This window comes from Chiloscyllium plagiosum, unplaced genomic scaffold, assembly GCF_037043375.1.
Source record: "Chiloscyllium plagiosum isolate Xiang-an unplaced genomic scaffold, Cpla_swu_hap1 HiC_scaffold_1, whole genome shotgun sequence".
Taxonomy (NCBI): Eukaryota; Metazoa; Chordata; class Chondrichthyes; order Orectolobiformes; family Hemiscylliidae; genus Chiloscyllium; species Chiloscyllium plagiosum.
In genome coordinates, this window is record NW_028270139.1 from 73,929,529 (window position 1) to 73,952,071 (window position 22,543).

General features: G+C 39.6%; 1 protein-coding gene across 9 annotated transcripts in view; it reads right to left on the bottom strand.

The window, feature by feature from the left end:
• fryl (furry homolog, like) overlaps positions 1-22,543 on the bottom strand; it is a 477,034-nt gene that overhangs the window by 385,572 nt on the left and 68,919 nt on the right. For 5 of the 9 annotated variants that reach the window (XM_043691306.2, XM_087987983.1, XM_087987957.1 and 2 more), the window contains exon 1: positions 21,639-21,894. The exons of 1 other annotated variant lie outside the window; for it this stretch is intronic. In XM_043691306.2, the coding sequence (XP_043547241.2) occupies positions 21,639-21,846 (208 nt within the window). In that variant the 5' untranslated portion in view covers positions 21,847-21,894. Of the gene's footprint in view, positions 1-21,638; positions 21,896-22,543 lie in introns of those variants that run through there. 3 more of the 9 variants (XM_087987974.1, XM_087987968.1, XM_087987945.1) reach the window with 2 other exon arrangements.

Consider the following 22,543-nt stretch of genomic DNA (forward strand, 5'->3'; position numbering starts at 1 on the left):
TTTGTCCTGTTTCTTACATTACTACTGGACGGTAACTGCTTAGTTTGTAGTCAAATGAATAAATATTTCATACCATTACTCAAATACTAAAATAGACCTAAGTAGATCATTTTAAAGAAAGAGGATTCAGTCGTCATTTGCTCTTGCAATTGCTTTCTCCCATGGAACTTATTCTGAACCACAGTTTTTCAACATTACGTGTAGCAAACAGAATACAAAAACAATGGTTACTTCTTGGTAATGTTTTTAACAAATATGCCTCCAACAATCATTATTGGTCACGGTAAACTTTAATTTGCATTTGTGACATATTATTGCCATGACTAGTATCCAATTTAAATTCTAATTATTTATCCAGAATGTATGATCTCATACTTCCTGACAGTAAACACAACAGTTCGGTCCACTTACTGAGTCAATATGCCTTTAAAAAGCACTTCACCCATCCTCACGGGATACCATGTCTCCTAATGGGGAGCAATTTGCAAACTTGGGATATATAACTAAAGACAGGGTTGTGCCCAATCTGAAGAGACTGCTGCATCTTTCATGTGTGCCAGAAATAATTTAATACCATCGAGTTTAAGAATACAATCATTCATTGGGGCGGCATAGTGGTTAGCACTGCCACCTCACAGCACCAGGGACCCAATTCCAGACTCAGGCTACTGTCTGTGTAGAAGTTGCACATTCTCCCCACGTCTGCATGGGTTTCCTCCAGGTGTTCCGCTTTCTTCCCACAGTCCAAAGACGTGCAGGTTAAGAGGATTAGCCATACTAAATTGTTCATAATTTCCAGGCATGTGCAGGCTAGGTGGGTTAGCCACGGGAATTGCAGGGTTACAGAGACAGGGCGAGTCTAAAATGTGGAATGCTCTTTGGTGGGTCAGCGTGAACTCAATGGGCTACACATCCTGCTTCCACACTGCAGGGATTCTATTTAAATAATTCTATATTCCTCAAAACTGAATGGCAAAGTCACCTTAAAAGCGCCAAATAGCCTTCTTCTGGTCTCATTGTATCAAAACAGAGTAGAAGAAATATTTAACCAGACTGTCAGAAATAGGTAGTGCTGTGTTTGCTGTGGCTACTGCTGTACACAATTTTCAAAACAAATCTGGACTCAGACTTATATATTAAATCAAATTAGGAGTTTGAGAACGCAGAAAAAGACTGCAACAAAAACATGACTACCTCAGTATTTTGGGTAAAAGTAACTGTTTTGAGAATAAACTTGTCTAGTTTAGTTTTCTCAAGGGTTACTTTTTGATCATCAAATGACCCTTTTTATTTTTACTGTCACCTTTATTAGGTATTTTAGGATGTTGTTTCCTCAAGTGGAATGGTGAAGAGGAGATGAAGAAGGGAATAAATTTACAGTTATTCAGCTGCTAATTGGGAAAGAATCTAACCCAAAAACATCACACCCTAATCCACTTTTAAACAGATGATGTAGTAAAGGAGAGAGCACCTACCCGCAAACAGAGGAAAAACTCTGAAGACTGAAGCAGCTTATGCCAGGTGCCCCCAGTTTTTGATGTTTGTTCTCGGGCAGCCAAAATCCATTTCCAGAGTGAAAATATAGACAGGGATATGAAAACGTCACACCTTAAACATCCCACTGAGAATAAAATTGGAAGGCAAAGGAAGTGTAAGGTAACCCACTCTGGACAGTACCATATGCCCTCTTCTTCCCCTTTGAAAAATTGTGACAACCTCCACTAAAGTAAAAGTGAAGTACTGTGGATGTTTGAAATCCAAAATAAAACAAACTTAGCAGGTTTACCAGCATCCGTAATGATAGAAACAAAATTAATTTATCAAATCCAATATGATTCTTCTTTGGAACTTCGGATTGTTCCAAAGAATCATATCAGACTCAAAACATCAACACTGCCAGCATATGTGAAGAGAGAAACAAAGTTACTGAATTTCTCCAGCAATTTCTGTTTTTATTTCCCCTCTACTGAGTTAGTTCTACCTTTCCTCTTCTTGTCCCCACTGTCATTCTCTCCCTTTCTTCTCCATTCACATCCATTCCCTAATACAACTTGCCCACTCTTCAAGAAGGCCATAAGACACAGGAGCAGAAGTAGGCCATTCAGCCTATTGAGTCTACTCTGCCATTCTGTAACCCACAATGCCACATTCCTGTTCTTTGCCCATAATCTTTGATCCCCTTACTGATGAATAATCTGTCTGACTATCTCAGTTTTGAACATACAAAATGATCAGCAGCCTCCTTTGGTAAAAGCAATTCCACAAAGTCACTGCCCTCAGAAGAAATTTTCCACCTTTGGCGTAACCATGTGACCACTTATTCTGACGTTATGTCCTCTGTCCTAGACTGTCCCACAAGAAGAAACAATCTCTCCACATCTACCCTGTCAAGCTCTCTAAGAATCTTGTGTGTTGCAACAGGTCGCTTCTCATTCTTCAAGTCCAATGAGTACAGGCTGAATCTAATCTACCTCTCCTCAAGACAATCCCTCTACACCTGAACCCTCACCAAACTGTCTCCAATGCCAGTATAACATTCCCAAAGTGCAAGGCCCAAAATTGTTGGCTCATTCTTCCTTTCTATTCCTCATGTTTCTCATATGTGTTTCCTCACTGTTTCTTTAGTCCAGAGATTCCCCTACCTGTAAGAGCAGAGTCTGGCCTTGATATCCTGTATGCAAGTTATAATGAAGATCAACTGGCGTGTTAGATCACAAGTGGAAATGATAGAACCAAGACAGTTTTGAATGTGGATAAAATCAGATGGAGCTACAGATGACAGACGAAGTACATAACCTGACCTGATCTGTACTCCGCAACTCATGGCTAGGTTTCCAGCTGCTTCCTCTAATCATCCAGTGGTTAACTGATGTGGCAGTTGAGAGTATTCTGTATGGCAGCAACACAACTGTCCAAAATAACTACTCCTCGACCTCCACTCATAGGTCCCCTCTCTCCTGTCTTGCTGCTTCTCCAATCATTGATTCTGAAGGAGCAATGACAGAGGAAGGGAGAGAATCTGACTCTGGAAGAATGGAAGCAGAGAACATGGAAGAGTCAGAATCTGAGACTGGAGAAGCCACTCCTCAGGTATTTTGTCACTCCCGTGTTTGCTACTCTTCTAAATCGAAATTTATGGGGATGACCTTTCCTTTGGTACAATGAAATCTTTGCTACCATCTTTAATTCTGTACTGGCTATTTGAGAGGTCAACAGAAAGTTTACTCAGTGGTCCCTTGGATTTTGAAATTTGGTTGAATAAACTAGTTCATGACATGGCTGAATAGCAAAATAATTGAGAGGTGGGCGTGTTTGACAGGATGAAGAGAAAATATAATATTCCTTGGAAAAGAGGGGTCTAAATGTGGAGAGGAAACAATCCTGGAACTCCTTCCTAACAGTACTGTTAATTTGCCTATAGCACATGGTCTATAATGATTTAAGAGTGTGCTTTGCCACCACCTTATGAAATTTATTTAGGAACGGGCAATCCAATCTTATTGAGCCAATAACACCCACACTAAATGACAATACAAATTTTAAAAATAAAATTAGATCTAGAAATGCATAATCAAAGATCAATAAAGGCTGCACAGATTACACAAGACAATAATAAATTCAGAGTGCACAAGTTCATTTTAAAGGAATAGAACTGAGCAGTAGAAAAGCCATAACAAATTTTTATGGAATACTGTGGTCATTGATGCACTGTAACCGAAGTTCTCATCTCATCTCAAATAGGATAGAGGCACTGGAAAAGGTGCAAAAAATGAATGATAATACCAGAACCGAGATGACACAACTATCAGAAATTGAGGTGAAATATAGGAGCCGAGCAGTGGTGTCACTAATCCAAAGGCACGGATTAATGATCCAAAGACTCAAGCTCCAATCCCATCACAGCAGCTTGGCAATTTAAAGCCAGCTTTTGAAGTACATTGACTAAAAGTAATGCTGATCATGAAACCACCTGTTTACCACAAAAACACATTTGGTCCTCTAATACTCTAAAGGGAAGGAAATCTGCTCTTCGATTAAAATTTGTGTTATTGGTGGCTGCAAATCCAAAGCAATATGGTTGACTCTTAATTGCATTTGAAATGACATAGCAAGCTATTGAGTGGTACCAAATTACTACAAAATGTAAGAACAAAACAGGATTGACCATTAGGCACTAACAGGTGAGAATAAGTCATACAGTCACAATGAAAAGACTTTGTCAGAGTGAGGCAGAGGTAGAGGCAGAGACAGAACCTGGGAATTCTGGGCAAACAGGGGAAAAAAAGTGTTTTAATTGAGGCTTACTCCAAGACACACAATCTCTACAGCAAGAGGTGAGCAGGAAAGGATCAAGAGGCTTATCTGTACTAAGACCAATGGCAGCATATCATCACGATTGCAGGGAAACAGCTGGTTGGTGAGTAGGCTTGGTCAGTATTTTCAATCTTTAAAGCAAAAGCTGGATGTTATGTTTTGTGTTCAACTGTATGGCTTATTCTCATCTGTCAATGCCTGATAGTCAATCCTGTTTTGTTCTTATATTTTGTAGTTATTTGATTCCACTGAGTAGCTTGCTGTCATTTTAAATGCAATTATGAGCCGACCATTTTGCTTTGAATTTGCAGTCACATATAATCTAGAAGAGGAGCAGATTTCCTTTCCTTTAGGGCGTTAAAGGATCAAATGGGTTCTTCTACTCTTTTCCTGAGGGTCATTGCAAGTCCACACATATTCAAAGAGTAGCAGTAACTTTTTTTTAAAGAAAGGACCAAATGGGTTGTACGCCTTGTGTTACTTGCGAAGTCATGGACATACTACTTGCCCCAGACAAACACGTCTTGAAATAGCATTACTGGCTGCAGAAATTTGAGGTCCAAATCTTGAGCCAAAGCTGGAGACACTGTGTTCATCCGTGAGGCAGAGAAGTACGTATAACAGAGATGATCATACCATAGTTTGGAAGTGTGCAGTTAGAGAGAGAAAACGGGTGTCTAACAGGCAGTTAGTGCAGGAGTCCCCTGACACTTTGTGCTTGCTAATCAGAATTCTATTTTGGAAAATGGCAAGGGTGATGATTTCTCAGCCAAATGCAGCCAGATCCAAGCATTACAGTCAAATCAGTTAGACAGGGGAGGAGGTAAACGAATGGAAAGCAATATTTATAGAGGACTCTATAGTCAGAGGATGAGATGGGCATTTATGTGGCAGTAAACATGACCCCAAGCTAGTGTGGCAGCCAGTGACTAATGGAGTACTGCAGGGAACATTGCTTGGACCCTAACTATACACAATATATATTTATGATTTAGATGAGGGAACTAAATATAATATTTAGTTTGCAGATAACACAAAGCTGGATGGAAGGGTGAACTGTGAGGAAGACGCAGAGATGCTTCAGTGAGATTTGGAAAAATAGTGAATGGGAAAATGCAGGTAGGTGAAGTATAATCTGGATAAATGTGAGGCTATTCACTTTGGTGCAAATGAATGGTGATAGATTATTTCCCAACAGCAAGGGTAAAGAAGAAGAATGGTTCACTGGCTTTCACAGCAAGAGGATTTGAGCAGAGGAACAGGGATACAATACGCAAGGCCTGAGTGAGACCACATTTGGAATACTGAGAGCAGTTTTGGACTCCTTATCCAAGGAAGAATGTTCTAGCTTTGGAGGGAGTGCAACAAAGGTTTGCTAGACTAATTCCTGGGATAACAGGAGTAAATATGAAGAGAGAATGGATAAGTTAAGATTATATTCACTAGTGTTTAGAAGAATGGGGGGAATGCATAGAAAGCTATAAAATTCTAACAGCACTAGACAGGGAAAATGTAAGAAAGATGGTACTGATGACCAGGGAGTGCAGAACCAGGGATCACAGTTAAAGGATACAGAGTAGGCCAATCAGGACTGAGATGAGGAGGAATTTCTATACCCAGAGAGTGGTGAGCCAGTGGAATTCTGTTACAGGAAGTGATTTAGGCCAAAATATTGAATGTTTTCAAGGAGATGTAGTTCTTAGAGCTAAAGGTATCAAAGGATATGGGTTGAATGCAGAAATGGCAGAACAAGCTTGAGGGCAAAACAGCCTACACCTGCTCCTGTTTTCTGTGATTCTGTGTTGTCGTCATCTCTCGGTGCCAAGGTCAAGGAGTGGATGCAGGGCACCCTTCTCAGGAAGGGTATCAAACAGAAGTCATGCTCCACTTCAGCACCAGTGAGTTAGAAAGGAAGGGGGATGAGATCTTGAAAGCAAATTTTAGACAGTTAGTAAGGAAATTAAAAAGCAGGGCCTCAAGCAGTATGTTCAGGATTACTCCAACTTTCACATGGTAGTGAGAATAAGAACGGAAGGACTGATTGATTGAAAACATTACAGGAGAATGGGTCTAGGAGGACATCAGATCTCTGAGGAATTGGGTCTGGCTTGGGGCAAGGTGGAACCTGTATAAATTGGAGGGTTACACCTCATGGGACTGGAACCATTCTGCTTGCAGGGAGATTTGTTGGTGGTTTTAAACTAGCTTGTCAAGGGGACTGGAACCTGAGGGCTAACCCAAAACTGGAAGGAGGTAAAGATCATCAAGTTGAAAAGATGCTTAAGACACTAAAAGAAACAAAAAACAAAATCAAGCACCAAGTATGCCTCAAAAGTGGAATACTGTTAAAAAGGTATTATACCTAAATGCTGTAGTGACAAGGACTGGGAACAGAACATTTAAGGATATTCAACCTTTAGCAAGGACAGACAAGAAGGAAAAAGAGATGGAGTTGTGGTGATAATAAAATATGGAATAGTGCATTAGTATGGAAGGATCTTACAGTGGAGAAACAATGCGTGCCATCCATTTGGGTGAAACTAAGAAACAGCAAGGGACACCAGTTATTTATAGGCCAGCAAACTGCAGTGGTAATATGGGGGCATGGTATTAATCAGGAGATGAGAGAAGCACGTAGGACGAGCAACACAGTTATCATTGGTGACTTCAATCTGCAAACAGACTGAGTAAACGAACAGCACACCAAAGCCATGGAGGGCGAGTTTCTAGAAGTGGTTTCTATTGGAGCATATTAAGGAGCCAAGAAGAGGACATGCTATTTTAGATCTAAGTATCATGCAGAGATTAGGGGTTAATTTACACTCTTGCTATAAAAGTGTTAGCGGCACGGTGGCACAGTGGTTAGCACTGCTGCCTCACAGCACCAGAGACCCGGTTCAATTCCCGCCTCAGGCGACTGACTGTGTGGAGTTTGCACGTTCTCCCTGTGTCTGCGTGGGTTTCCTCCGGGTGCTCCGGTTTCCTCCCACAATCCAAAAGATGTGCAGGTCTGGTGAATTGGCCATGCTAAATTGCCGGTAGTGTTAGGTAAAGGGTAAATGTAGGGGTATGGGTGGGTTGCGCTTCGGGGGGCGGTGTGGACTTGTTGGGCCGAAGGGCCTGTTTCCACACTGTAAGTAATCTAATCTAAAAAAAAGAATCTTTAAGATAATTGACCACAGTATGCTAGAACTCTAGATTAATGTTTTAAAGTGAGATAGTTTATTTGAAAACAAAGCAATTAAATTTGAATAGTGGAAATTCCAAAGGCCTGAAGCAGATTGGGAAAATACATTAAATGAAAAAGACTGTACACAAACAGTGGATTGCCTTTAAAAGAACCATGACATGACTTAGAGCAACTATACATTCCTTCAAGGTTCAAAAGTTCAAAAAAGGTTAGTCAACTGTGGCAAATGAAGCAAGTGCAGGATTGCATAAGATTTTAAAAAGGCCTATACAGTTGGCAGAAATTATAGTAATGCTGAGGATTAAGTGGTTTATAAAAACAAAGAAAGATCACAAAATGATAAGGGAAGGGAGAACTGAATATGAATTCTATCAAGGAAAACAAAATGAACTATAAAAGCTTCAATAGGTACATAAAAGGAAAGTATAGAAATAAATGGGTCATTCTTGCATTGGCAAACTGTGACAAGAGCAAGGTTGGCACTTGGGCCCCAAAAATGTAATATTTTTCAAATCTTAATCAATCCCTTTCTCCTCCTTTGGTGAACTCTAAACTGTCCCCAATCCTCAGGTCTGTTGCTTTTTTTGGCCAATTTGTATGCCCCTTCCTTGGATCTAAAACTATCAATAATTTCCCTTGTTAGCTACAGTTGGGCCACCTTTCCTATTTTTGTGCCAGACAGAAATAAACAATTGTTGCATTTCTTCCATGCACTCTTTAAATATTTGCTCCTGCCTATCCACTGACATCCCTTTAAATAACATTGCCCAATTAATCTCAGCCAGCTCAAGTCTCACATGATCCTAGTTTTCTTTATTTAGATTCAGGACCCGAATCTCAATGAAGTGAAAAATTATTATATTATGTTATGGTGACTCTTTTACCAAATATTCCTTTCTCATTACACAATGCCCAGCATAGGATGTCTTGTTCTCTTGTTAGTTCCTCAACATATGGATCCAAAAAAAGCCATTTCATATATTCCACGATTTACTGATTTCGTTTACCCAACCTAAATACAGATTAAAAGTTGCCCACAATTACAGTTAATTTCTTGTGTTTCTAATTTCATCATTAATGCGTTCCCCAACTTTACGACTACAGCTTGGGGGTCTATTTACAACCCTCACTATCTTTTCTGCCCCATGGCATTTCTATGCTCTACCCATACAAATTCCGCTTCACCAGAGCTAATATCCTTCCTCACTATTGCATTAATATCCTCCTTAACCAGCAGTGCCACGCCACCTCCTTTTCCTCTTTGACTTCCAAGGAACTGAATCCTCATGGATATTCAGTTGCCATCAGTCACCTTGCAGCCATGCCTCCATAATCCTAACTATATAATACCTATTTATATCTATTCATCTACTGTATTGCAAATGCTCCATGTATTAAAACATAAGGCTTTAAGACCAATCTTAACATTGTTAATTAACATTTTTAGTCATGTTCACATTATTTTGCACAGTAACCCAGTTTAATTCTTGAATTCTCTATCATTTTTCTGATTTCTTATTCTTTTATTTTTGCCCTTGCTTCTCCTGCCATTTTAGTTGAAACATTCCCAATTGCACTAGCAAATACATAATGTCTACTGCTGACACAGTAAGAAATAGGAGCAGTAGGCCATTTTGCCCATCAATCCAACTGCATCATTCAATAAGATCATGGTTAATCTGGCAAAAGCCTGAAGTGCATCTGCCTATGAATTGAATTATCCTTGACTCACTTGTAGACCAAAAATATGTCTAAATCAACCGTGAATGCATTCAATAACTCAACCTCCACTGCTCTCTGTAGTGGAGAATTCCAAAATGTAATAACCCTTAGAGTCCTCTACTGCCTCAACCAAGTAACCGTTTGCCATGTGTAAACAGATTATTTAATCATGGAGTATATGATGATTAAGGCCAGTCACATTCTCATCCAATATCACCAAACTTACATAAAAGCAAAGTACTATAGATACTAGGAAGTAGATATAAAAACAGAAAATGATGGAAATACTATATCACACTATATGTATGGAAATATAAACAGAATTAACCTTTTTGATCTGTGACCTTGTATCAACACAGCAAAGCTAGAAATGTAAAAAGGCAACTTGCAAGGCACCTTAAACTGAAAATCTTCCTTTCATCTAATTAATCAGTCAATTCAAAAAAATTCAAAACAGTCAGACAACTTTTCCAAAAAAATCTATGTTGCCTTGCCCTTGATCAATACATGCATTTTAATGACGGTTGTAATGTTGCTGACTCCAGTGCTATGGAATCTAACCCACAGTATAAATAGGACAGTTTCCATTGCAACAGGACGGAAGGCAGACGACATCAACTTGAATTAGTTGCGTCTAGCAGAAATTCCCACCTACCATGAGGATCAATCATAATCTGCAACCTTTCAAAATTTTACAAATGAGCATTAAAAGCAAAATATATATCAGGAAACATGAAGAAATCACACTTTGATTCAATTGTGACTACACATTCACAAATCTCTTATTGAGCATTATGGTATGGAAACACCAGGCCTTCTAAATGTATCACCTATTTTGCCCAAAAACTATTAATTCATTCTCAGGATCTAGATGTTGCTGACAAAATCGGCACTTATGATCCATCCATTGTTGCCCTATAATGTGACAATGGATTTTCTTCAGGACACACCTTAGGAGCTTGCTATAAAATTTCAGAATGTAGTTAACAACCAACAGAATTGGCTTAGGACTGGAGCCTCAAAGGATAAACTGCATGAAAACAGATTGCTCTTCCTGAATGGAGACAAGTCAACCAATTTGATTTTTCTAACACTCCAACAGATTCATGGACAAAAACTGAAACCTTTTAATCTGCAAACACTATAAAATTCACTGAGTGCCATGGTAGGATTTTAAATTATTTTCTTTGAATAATTAATCCAATTCTCTTCCACTTCAGTAGAATTATAAGTTCACACATCAACGAAACACAGTCAAACTTTTATCTAGGCATGGACAAAATTCTAATCATAAAAATGTAGATGGTCAAAAGTTAGCTTTACTTTTGCAGACTGCATCCAACAAAGAAATAGTAAACCACTCATTACTTTGGTTCAACATGGGTCAATCTTTAATTTTATAAAATGCTCAGTAAAAGTAGCGTGTTTTATTTCCCCTTTATTAAAACATCTAAGTGCCTTCAACACTGTGGATGTTCAATTCACTCACTATATTATTGCAGTACAGTCTTGGAACAGACAATAAATAACGAATTATAGAACTGCCTGACAACTGTTGTCTGGAAAATTACTGGAGTCTATAATTAACCTGAGTTTATCTAACGTATTATTGTAATTTAACCATTGGAATCCAAGATCATTCTTGCAAATCTACACTGCCCACTCCCTCCAAGATCAATACATTCAACCTAAGTTATGGAGTCGTGGTAATCAGATGACTAGACATTTTAAATGTTTTCAGTGGAGCAGGGAGCCAGAATGGACTTACAATCATGCTTGGTGAACCCAAATAAATTTTTAAATCAATGACTGAGAACAGGGAATTTCTATGGATGTTATTTAAATCAATCTGGAAGTTAATAAAATTGTCCAAATGGGACTGTTAGCCAAAGTTCAATTTTCCGGGATTGAAAGTAAACTATTGACCTGATTGGGAAGCCGGCTGAGTGGCAGGAGGCAGAGTCAGGTAATTTGCAGGAGATAACTGATGATGCTCACTCAGGTCTGTGTTGGGGTTTTAATTATTCATTGTGTATACTAATGACTTAGATGATGGATAACAAGCCACATTTAAAGTTTGCTGACAACACAAATACAGACATCATTATACACAATACTAATGGAAGTGTAAATGACAAAAGAATTAGTTAAATAAGTAAGTAAGAAGAATTGTGGCAAAGAGACTTGACTTCACTTTTGCCTGCAGTTATCAACTTTGGGCACAAAAAGAAACAGAACAGTACTTGTCATATCACAACATGCTACAAGCAATGGAGATGCAAAGACGCTTGGTGTCCTGTTGCACATATCGCCAAAATATAATTGTCAAACAGGAAATCAAAAGGTAAATGGAAAGCAGATCTTTATATCTGGAACACAGGGTGGTAGAAGTCATGTTTCAGCTATATAATGCCTGGTTGGAATTGTTCAGCAGTCTGTGCAGCACAGCTCAGGAAGAATCTATTCATCTTGGACAGAATCTAGAATATACTTTTTAGAATAATATCCAGAGTTCAAGAGGGAAATTACAAGGACAGATTGCACAGACAATGAATACATTTCCTATAATTTAGATAGCTAAGATGCGATTTAATCCAAATTTCAAGATGTTGAGGTGAACATATAAAGGAGTTAGAAAGAAAGCATTTCTGCTAGGGAGTTGACACTAGAACGTAAAAGCTTAAAAATTAAAGCCAGGACTTATAAAACTGATATTAAGAAATAATTCCATACACAAATAAAAAAGCTTGGAACTCCGTTCCACAAATAGTGGAAATGAAACTGAAATGAATAAATTTTCTTAACCAAAAGTATAAAGGATATAGGGCACAGATCAACCATGACTTTGCTAAATGGAAGAATGGTCTAGAGTGTCGAAATGGATTTTTCCTGCTCCCACATTCCTATGGGACAACATGGACAGAATCATTTCTATAGATCGGATCAATTTGCACCATTTTATAAAACAAACTCATCTCTAATGTTGCTCAAATGAAAAAGGATTTGCAGTCAGACAATAAATCAGACAACAGCAGACAAGGGTCATAATGCGGGAGGAAATGCAAAGATACTTTCAGCAGCTAACATCATCTGTAGAGTTTCTCCACACAAGTAAAGCACGCCTTTGGAACACCACCCAACCCTCCACAACCTGATCCAACAGATTCAATTAGCTCCCAGTCACAAGCACGAAAAGTGAAGAAGTTAACGGTGAAGAGGAGGTCGGTATGCTTGTTGTCAGTGGCCTTCCTACAGACATTGTCTTTTGAGCAAGGGATATGATCAAGCTAACATCACAACAGCCAGTTGGCTTTGTTACATTTGACAGCAGAGTGGGAGCAGAAGCAGCAAAGAATGCTACATTCACCTAGCCTGCATTTGCAGCTGCTGTACTGCACACTCACGATGCGCTGGTACCCTCCATCTGAAGCATCTCCAGAAGGATGGAAGTCTCGTCAGTTTTGTTAAGTATTTAACTTCCATTATCCAAAATTTCAGATTTCTCCACGGAGTGACGCACAAGGACAGACTGAATTTTGTTTTCAGGTTGGACTTTACTGAAGGAACGTTTGGAGAACTGTCTCATTTCCATTTGATTTTGAGGGGATGGAGTGGTCACTGAAGACTGTGGACTTAAGAACACTGGTTAATTTTTTTTCCAAATGGGAGGATCCTTCAAATTCTATTTACTGTAACAGACTAGTAATATTTTGTATGCTGTGTATCAATAGCTTGCTTAAATACTAGTTGTCAGAGTCTTATGAAAGCTGGTAGTGCCATCTTGGTGGTTATCATGAAATGATAAGAGGAGCGAATGAGAATGTGTAAAGTGTATGAGCAGGTAGGGAAAGAGTTGAATTCTGAGTTTTGAGAAACAAGAGGTTCAGCTAAGTGTGACTCAGATCAGATAAGAACTTACGGTTAACAATGGAGTGCTGGAGACAAGGGTAATAGGTTAACAAGGTAGAAAAGCATTCATCATGTAGAGCCATTTAACAATATTGCAAGGAGAAAGTGAGGACTGCAGATGCTGGAGATCAGAGCTGAAAATGTGTTGCTGGAAAAGCGCAGCAGGTCAAGCAGCATCCAACGAGGAGAATCAACGTTTCACGCATGAGCCCTTCTTCAGGGCTCCCCGTGGACCATCCCGTGGCTCAACACTTCAACTCCCCCTCCCATTCCACCAAGGACATGCAGGTCCTTGGACTCCTCCATCGCCAGACCATAGCAACACGATGGTTGGAGGAAGAGTGCCTCATCTTCCGCCTAAGAACCATCCAACCACAAGGGATGGACTCAGATTTCTCCAGTTTCCTTATTTCCCCTCCCCCCACCTTGTCTCAGTCCCAACCCTTGAACTCAGCACCACCTTTCTAACCTGCAATCTTCTTCCTGACCTCTTCCCCCCCCCCCCCCCCCCCCCCCCCACCCCCACTCCGGCCTATCACCCTCACCTTCTCACCCTCACCTTAACCTCCTTCCACCTATCGCATTTCCAATGCCCCTCCCCCAAGTCCCTCCTCCCTACCTTTTATCTTAGCCTGCTTGGCACACTTTCCTCATTCCTGATGAAGGGCTGATGCGCAAAACGTTGATTCTCCTGCTCCTCGGATGCTGCCTGACCTGCTGCGCTTTTCCAGCAACACATTTTCAACAATATTGCAAGGTCAACTAACAAGGGAAAAAGTATCCAATGTACAAATCCAGTTAACAAGGTTAAGAACAGTCAATATATAACAGCAAAGGAGATTGGTCTCTGCTATTGACACTCGCTGATTGTAACAGTCACCCAATCAATATGTATGTTGCCTTATCTGGATGATTCTCCCTGTAAAATGACTATATAATTAATTATGAAACTGCTACTCCAGAGAAGACCGTGAACTCATGCCCCTGTGCACATGGGCGATTGTTCTCACTTCCTCCAAGGCCTAGAATAAAGATGAAGGAGGTAAAACAATACTGTCTCTCAGTGTTTTGATTTGACTGAGGGGGGAAATGGGATGACAATATAAGCAATGACATAAATTTAAATCAATTATTGTATATTTTCTACTTGCCTGGACATGTGCAGCTCCAACATTCATGAAGCTTGACACCAAACAGGATAAAGAAGTCTGCTTGATTTGGCACCAGATCCAGACATTCACTCTCTCCACTATTGCTAAATGGCAGCAAGATACACTGCAGAAATATCCCTAGGCTCCTTACAAATCCACAATCACTGCCATCTAAAATGACAAGGCAGCAGATACAGGGGAACACCTCTGCGTACAAGTTCCTCTTCAAGCAACTCATCATTTGAACTTGAAAATATATCACTGTTCCTTCAGTGTCACTGGGTCAAATCCTGGAACTCAGCTTTGTGATGATTCTACACCACATGGACTGCAACAGTTCAAGAAGGCAGCTCACTACCTCCTTCTTAAGGGCAACCAGGGACAGGTGATAGATGCTGGCCAGCAAGCAAAGTTCACATCGATGAATTAATTTTAAAAAGTGACTATGACTCTATTGATAAACTTGCATAAATTGATAAAAGTCAACAAAAATTAGGTAACCATACCTTCTAATACAAGACATATAAAGAGAAACAAATTTTAGCAACACTGTGATGCTGGACGGTAGGTCAATTGAGCTAGGTTTATAGCATGAAGATGTATCATTATAATGTGAAGAAATATTTGCTTAATTTTCCATCTCTCAGTCACCAATTAAACATCCAATTATCCTGGAGTACAGGGGAGGAATCAAATACCATTGCCTCTACGAAAGAAATAGTATTACACAAACTAATGAGGCCAAAGACAGATATGTCTTCTGGCCCTGACGGCTTCTGAAAAGGATCTGAAAAATGGCAGCTACAGAGGTTGTGGATGCATTGGTTATAATTTGCCAAAACTCCTTGGATTCTGCACAAGTACCTGAGGATTGAAAAGGGAAAGAAGGACGTGGATAACTATAGTTCTAACCTGTTCAACCTTTCCTCATAACACCCTCATCCCAGGTATTAGGTTAACTGAACCTTTTCTGGTCTACTTCTAACATAATTATATTATTTCTTTAATAAGGAGACCGAAACTGTACAGCAACACTTCTGATATAATCTCAATGATCTGCACAATACCGGCAAAACATCTCAGGTGATGGTGTGTACAATTACAACATTTAAAAAGCATCTGGATGGGTATATGAATAGGAAGGATTTAAAGGAATGTGGGCCAAATGCTGACAAATGGGACTAGATCAGATGGAGATGGCTGGTCAACGTGGACGAGTTGGACAATGCTATGTGTCTCTATCTTAACTTTTATAATCCATTTCCCATGCAATAACCAACAATCTTCCAATTCCTTGTCTAATCACTTGCTGGGTTTGCATACCATCTCTATGTGATTCATACATAATGAGACATTGGTCCTTCTGTTCATAAATTTTGAAATCTCTCCCCATGTAAATAATATTCAATTTTTCTATTTTTCATGTTAAATTGGTTCACACTTTCCTACTACACATTTTGACTAAGAGTGCATGATCAGCATGAGGAAATCTGTGCTGGAGTGAGACAGATGCTGAGTGACTGTATCCAAGAATTTGACACAGAGGGGGTCAGTATCGCTTTAAATAGATTTTAAAGCAATTAGCAAAGTGGCTAAGTGGGAAGCTTGATAAAAGAGGGCAAGAGGTACTTTTTTCTCCTTCTTTCACATTACGTTCATTGATTGGTAAATAATCTGCTATCAGGGACTATCTTTAAATTGCCTTTAAATAGAAAAAATAATGCCCTTCTAAGAAGTAGCTATACTTGGATTTAACGGAGGAACACCAGATCATATATTAGCATAAGCAATCCAAAGTAGACTTAAGTTAACATAGGAGGAGGAAATTTAAATAGAGTAAAATGCATGGCCTGTATAATGAGAGAAGTTATAGGCACAACTGGTTTTCTAGGCAACCATATTTGTAGAAAGTGCTGACAGTTGCAGAAATTTGAACTCTGAGTTCCAGAGCTCGAGTGGCAGCAGGGATCACATCCTTGAAGCTCTGAATTACATGGATAGCATGTTCAGAGAGGTTGTCTCACTGTGGCCTGACAGCCTTGAGGCAGAAAGGAAATGGGTTACCACCCAAAAGAAACAGGCAGATGGTGCAGGAGTCTTCTGGGATCTTGCTCACAAATCGTTTTTCCATTGTCAAAGCTGATGCGAGCACTCGTTCCTCAAGGGAGTGCAGTCAAAAGCCACGTTTGTGGCACAACAAGCAGTTTAATTGTACAGAAGGAGAGCAAGAAGAAAAAACAGCAATGATGACAGAGGATTCATTAGTTAGGGGAAGAGAGAGGTGTTTCTGTGGCCATATATGTGACTCCATGATGATGTTACATGAAGGGTTAGGCTTGGGAAGGATGACACAGAGCAGGTGCAGGACATTCCTCTGAGGGAGCATGAACAGCCAAAGTCATGGCCCCTGTTTGTACCAGAGATATGTGATCCTAAGAATTTAGAGAATCAGATAGAAAATTAATAAAACAGGACCTCAATTGTAATCCCTGGTACTCCAAGTACCACTTGCAAGTGAGAACATCAATAGAAGGATAAGACATATAAATGAGAGTTTGGGAAGAGGATGCAGGAGGGAGGGCATGAGATTCCTGGGAAACAGACTGGCTCTGGTGAAGATGGCACCTATACAAACTAGATGGATTGCATGTGAACTGTGCAAATTAAGGAAAAGCAATCAAGTCTAAATCAAAGTTACTGGCCACGTAAATACATGGTATATCGTAAAGAATGGGAAATCACAGGCAAAATTGTTATACTGAAATATGATATTGTAGCAATAACAGAAACCTGGCTCAAGGAGGGCAGGATTGGGTGTTAAATGTTCCTGGGCTTCAGGTGTACAGAAAAGTAAGGGAAGGAGAAGGGGTTAACTGCACACCGTATATCTCAGAACATCCATTGACAAAATCAGTACAAAAAGAGTGCACTTACAATACTCAGTGTAGTGTATAGGCCACCAAGTGGGAAGGATGTGGAAGAACAAATCTGCAGTGAAATTACAGAATGATATCAACATTAAGTTGCAGTTATAATGGGGGATCTTACCAAAATGCAAACTGGGAAGTATCAGGGGTTGCAAGGAGAAAGTGATTCTAAATGGTGTTCAGGAGAATTTCCCACATAGAAGAGTCCAGTCCACAAGAAAAGATGAACTACTGGAGTTTTTTCGTGAAAATGAATTAAGTGCCAGTTGGAAAACGTTTTGGAGACAGTGTTCATTGTATCATTAAAATTTCGGGGTGACGGTGGAGAAAGACAATGGTCAATCCATAGAAAGAAAAATCAATTGGTGGGGAGTTGATTTCAAATGGGGCAAGGATGGAGCAGGGCAGAATAGACTGGAACAAAAGATTGGTGGAAAAAACTGTCACTGAGCAATGAGCTCCCTTAAAAGAGAAGATGGTTTGGGTACAGTCACAGTGTACTTCCTCAAAAGGGAAGGTAGGACAAATATATCCAGAGTTCCCTGGACGACAAAGATATAAATTAAGAGAAAGAAAAAGTGCTAATGATGGGTATCAGGTACTGAATACAACTGAGAACCAAGAAGGATACTGAGATTCAGAGGGGAAGATGAGAAACTATATCCAAAAAAGACAAAGGAATTAAGATAAAAGAGTGGTAGCCAACATAAAAGGATATCACAAAGTGTTCATAGGCATTTAAATAGTAACAGTGGTAAAAGGAGCCAAAGGGCTGATTAGAAACCATAAAAAACAGATTTACGTATGGAATATGTTACTTCAAAAGACTTGTTAATCAAAGATATTGGAGGCAGAGGATGTCAGGAAAAATTATTTGGTACAATCCCCTTCTCTGTAAATCTTGCATTCCTTTGTCCCTGCAAACAAATCACAATACCACCATTTCCTTTCCTAAACCTCTCAACCTAATGTATAGAAACCCTACAGTGTGGAAACCCTATAGTGTGGAAACAGGCCCTTTAGCCCAACAAGTCAATACTGACTCTCCGAAAAGTAACCCGCCCAGACCAATTCCCCTATCCTACTACTCTACATTTACCCTTACTAATGCATGTAACCTACACATCCCTGAATACTATTGACAATTTAGCCTGGCCAAATCACCCAACCTGCACATCTTTGGTTTGTGGGAGAAAACCAGAGCACCCGGAGGAAACCCACGCAGACACGGGGAGAATGTGCAAACTCCACACAGACAGTTACCAGAGGCTGGAATCGAACCCAGGTTCCTGGTGCTGTGAGGCAGCAGTGCTAACCACTAAGCCACCGTGCTGCCCCCATATTTGCATTTATATGGTATTTCTTGCCACATAAATGCAAATAAATGCCGTCCCAGTTTTTCCCACTTATCCATTACACCTATATTTTTGTTTTGTTTGTCAATGCGCATATAGGAGGAGTTTTATGAGGATGAGACTTAACTAGAAGAGCTGTACGTCGACAGTCCATAATTGCTTAATTATTAATAAAAACTGCTTGTCTGTAATAAATAGCAATTCCCATCAAGTGCAGAAAGCTGGTCTGTGCTTTGTCAACCTGGATCGAATGGACAACTAAATTGGGGTATTTTGTTTACTTTAACTTCTGTGATGGCTCTGAGAAAAGTGAGACTCGATTTCCAATGGGGCATGTCAGATTTCTACTCTGCCACAGCATTGAAGTAACCTTTATCAAAGTTCCAAGTGGCATCCTATTTGACCGTGATCATGATGTTCTGTGAAAGCATGGTCGCAGACTTTGACACCGTTCCCCTCTCACGCCTCACTGTTGCTCAGCTGAGTGAAGTTCCTTTTATTTGTTCCACCATTATTTATCCAGTTATAATTTTCTTCTCTCCAGAGTTCTTTAAGGACCTATACTAGACACTCAGCAATAACATTCAAGAAGCAAATTACCTTTACCTTACAATAACCACCACTTCCTTTGCTATCTCCAATTTGTCTGACATCTAGTATTGCATGAACATAACCCTCCTCCAACTCAGCGTCTGGAGACTAAAATCATGATTTTCAGTCCCATCACAAATTCTGTAAAAGAATACTATCTCCCACACATCAACTACCTGAAATTAAACCAATTTGCTCATAATCTTATATTCTGATCTGGCCTTCCATCCTTATATCCTGTCCATCACAGAGACTGCTAATTGCTTTTCTTCTCACCAATCACTCCACTCCCTCAATCTGTTCTCACAAATATGCAACAATTCCTAATCCAACAACTCCGCAATTTTAGAATTTCCATCCATTCTAAGTAGAATATTGTCCTTCATTGTTAGGGGTGTTTAGAAACAAAGAAGTTATGCTGCAGCTGTATAAGGTGCTGGTGAGGTCGCACCTGAAGTACCGTGTATAGTTTTGGTCTCCATACCAGACGCTGAGTTGGAGGAGGGTTATGTTCATGCAATACTAGATGTCAGACAAATTAGAGATAGCAAAGGAAGTGGTGGTTATTGTAAGGTAAAGGTAGTTTGCTTCTTGAATGTTATTGCTGAGTGTCTAGTATCACTACCAGTATGGTGTGTGGTGAGCACGCGGAGGAGGTTCATTCAGTTGATTCAGAGTTAAGAGGGTTCTCTTATGAGGAGAGTTTGAGTATACTGGGACTAACTCACAGGAATTTAGTTGCCTTACAAAAATATATAAAATTATGAAGGGAATAAATAGGATAGAAGCAGAGAGGTTGTTTCCACTGGCAGGTGAAACTAGAACGAGGGACCAAAGCCTCAAAATAAGGAGGAGCAAATTTAAGAGGAACTTCTTCACTCAAAGGGTTGTGAATCTGTGGTATTCTCTGCCCAGTGAGGCATTTAAGGCAATTTCATTCAATGTTTTTAAGGCAAAGATGGTTAGATTTTTGAACAGTAAAGGAATTAAGGGTATGGTGAATGGGGGTGTAAGTGGAGCTGTGAGATATTAGAGTTAATTTGCTCTGCTGACCTATAGGAAATTGGATGTCCTGAGGCTAGGGTAGCATGCCTTTGACTTACAGGTAGACTGTAATGAATTTACATTCCCATCCCTTGCCATTCAGAGCCATTTGCATAGCCACTTACTAGTTATTCAGAGTAAAAGAATTACAACAAGTTGAGAAACCTGATATCGCTGCTACTTCTGTCTGTACTTACATCAGGGAGGCGGGTCGCTCTGTTGGCTGGACTGCTGGTTTGTGATACATGGTAATACCATCACTATGGGTTCAATTCCTACACCAACTGAGGTTACCATGAAGGACTCTCCTTCTCAACATTGTCCCTTACATGCGGCATGGTGGCCCTCAAGTAAAACCACCACCTAATTGGGAGAACAACCTTTGGTCCATTAAGACTATGGCAACATTACTTTGAGAGGAGAGGCTGTTCAGTTGGCTGGATTGGTGGTTTGAGATGCAGAGAGGCAGCATCAGCATGATTCAATTCCCAGGCCAGCTGAGGTTACCAAGATTCTCCTTAACAACCTCTCTTCTCGCCAGAGGCATGTTGACCGTTATCACCAGTCATATAGCTCTGATGAAAGCTCTATGGTCTGCTAAGACAATGGCAACTTTACTTTTACTTACAACACAGAAAGTAGTTCAGGCCAAAACATTATGCGGTTTCAAGGAACTAGGTGTAGCTCTTGCAATAGGGATCAAAGGATATGGGTGGAGGGTGCAATTAGGGCAACAAACTCGATGATCAAGCATGATCATACTGAATGGCAGAGCAGGTGTGAGGTGTCAAGTGACCTCCTCCTGCTCCTATATTTTAAATTTCTATGTTTCTCCAAGTCAAATAAAAGTCTATGCAATCCTTACTAAACATCCTGGCCAACACCTGTTTTAAATCATAAGACTGATGAAAAAGCAAACATACCCCTCCCATTCCTGTGTTCGAAAGTAATTAACTCAGATTATGAGCTTATACACACCTATGTGTAACACAGGTAAATCAAATTTTTAAAGATTTCTTAATCGATAATCCGGATCATTGTCAAATTTCTAGCTGTAAAATGTACATTTTAATCCTAAATTTCTCAATTCCTTTGCCTTGTGTAATTATTGCTGCAGAAATGCTTGATCAGTTTCGGGGGGCGGGAGGGGGGGGGGGGTGTTGGGGGAAAGAGTCTTGCTATACCTCTTGATATTATGAAATCAAATATTGTTATTCCAGGTCAATTCATTTCATCAAGTTGTTAAAAATTCTTTTGGAAAATAAGTGCAAAAGAAGGACTGCACAGAAGTCTCTACAATTGGCACAGGAAACATACAATTATCTAAATTCTGAACATTCTAGGACATAATATACTACTGCCACCATGATTACATAACCACTTACAAGTAGACCACCCACACTTTCAAGTGACAAAGAAATCGACTCTTAGGTACCTTTTGATGGTTCCAGTTCACATGGTTGAATTCCAGGATTCAACCAAACATTTTCATCAAGTTCTTCTTCCATTGTCTGTCCTATAGAAAGCAAACTCAAACGTCTCATTTTTAAAAGTTTGGGGACACTGTCACAATCAGCAGCCCCAACATCCAAAACAACATCCCCAGTTATTACAGCAGGTACCACTCGCTTCAGAAAATCCATGTTTCAACTTTTAAAGAAAGCAGCAACCATAAAATAAAGCAGCTTAGCCGCATTAACACACACGGAAGCATTCATGCAAACTTCCTTAATACATAAAGGTGGAATATTTGCTGTGGATTTCAGTGATGTCATGCAAAAATTGGGTGGTGCCGTAAAGTTGCAGGTCAACTTGCTATCATCAAACAACTTTTGGGATCTGCGCCTTCCCTGACAAACTGATAAACATGCAGATTGCAGGGCCAACAAAGGTCTCAAGCTACAAGATATAACTGTTAATGAGTGCATCAGTATCTACATTAGCTGCAGATCAAGAGTTGTGAAATTTTATTTAAATACCAGGTATTAAGACTTTTACAGAAACACGAACATGTTTCTATTTACGAAATTACTTTATTCTGTCATTCAAACTTATTCATAGTGGGTGGAACCTCATATCTCCAACAGTAAAAGCTGTTTTCCAAAGATAATATGTATCATTTTAAAACTATGTAAACACAGTACATCTAAATTTACAGTCCTAACTACACACTTTCATACAAAATTAGAACATTTTATCCAACATAAAATAATATCAAAACAAGTTCAAGCCACAACTAAGATTTTTTAAAACACTCCTTTGGTGACAATTATATTTTAAAAACTGTACTGTTCGGCTACAATTACTTTATCAAATACGTTTAATTCAGAAACAGTGTGT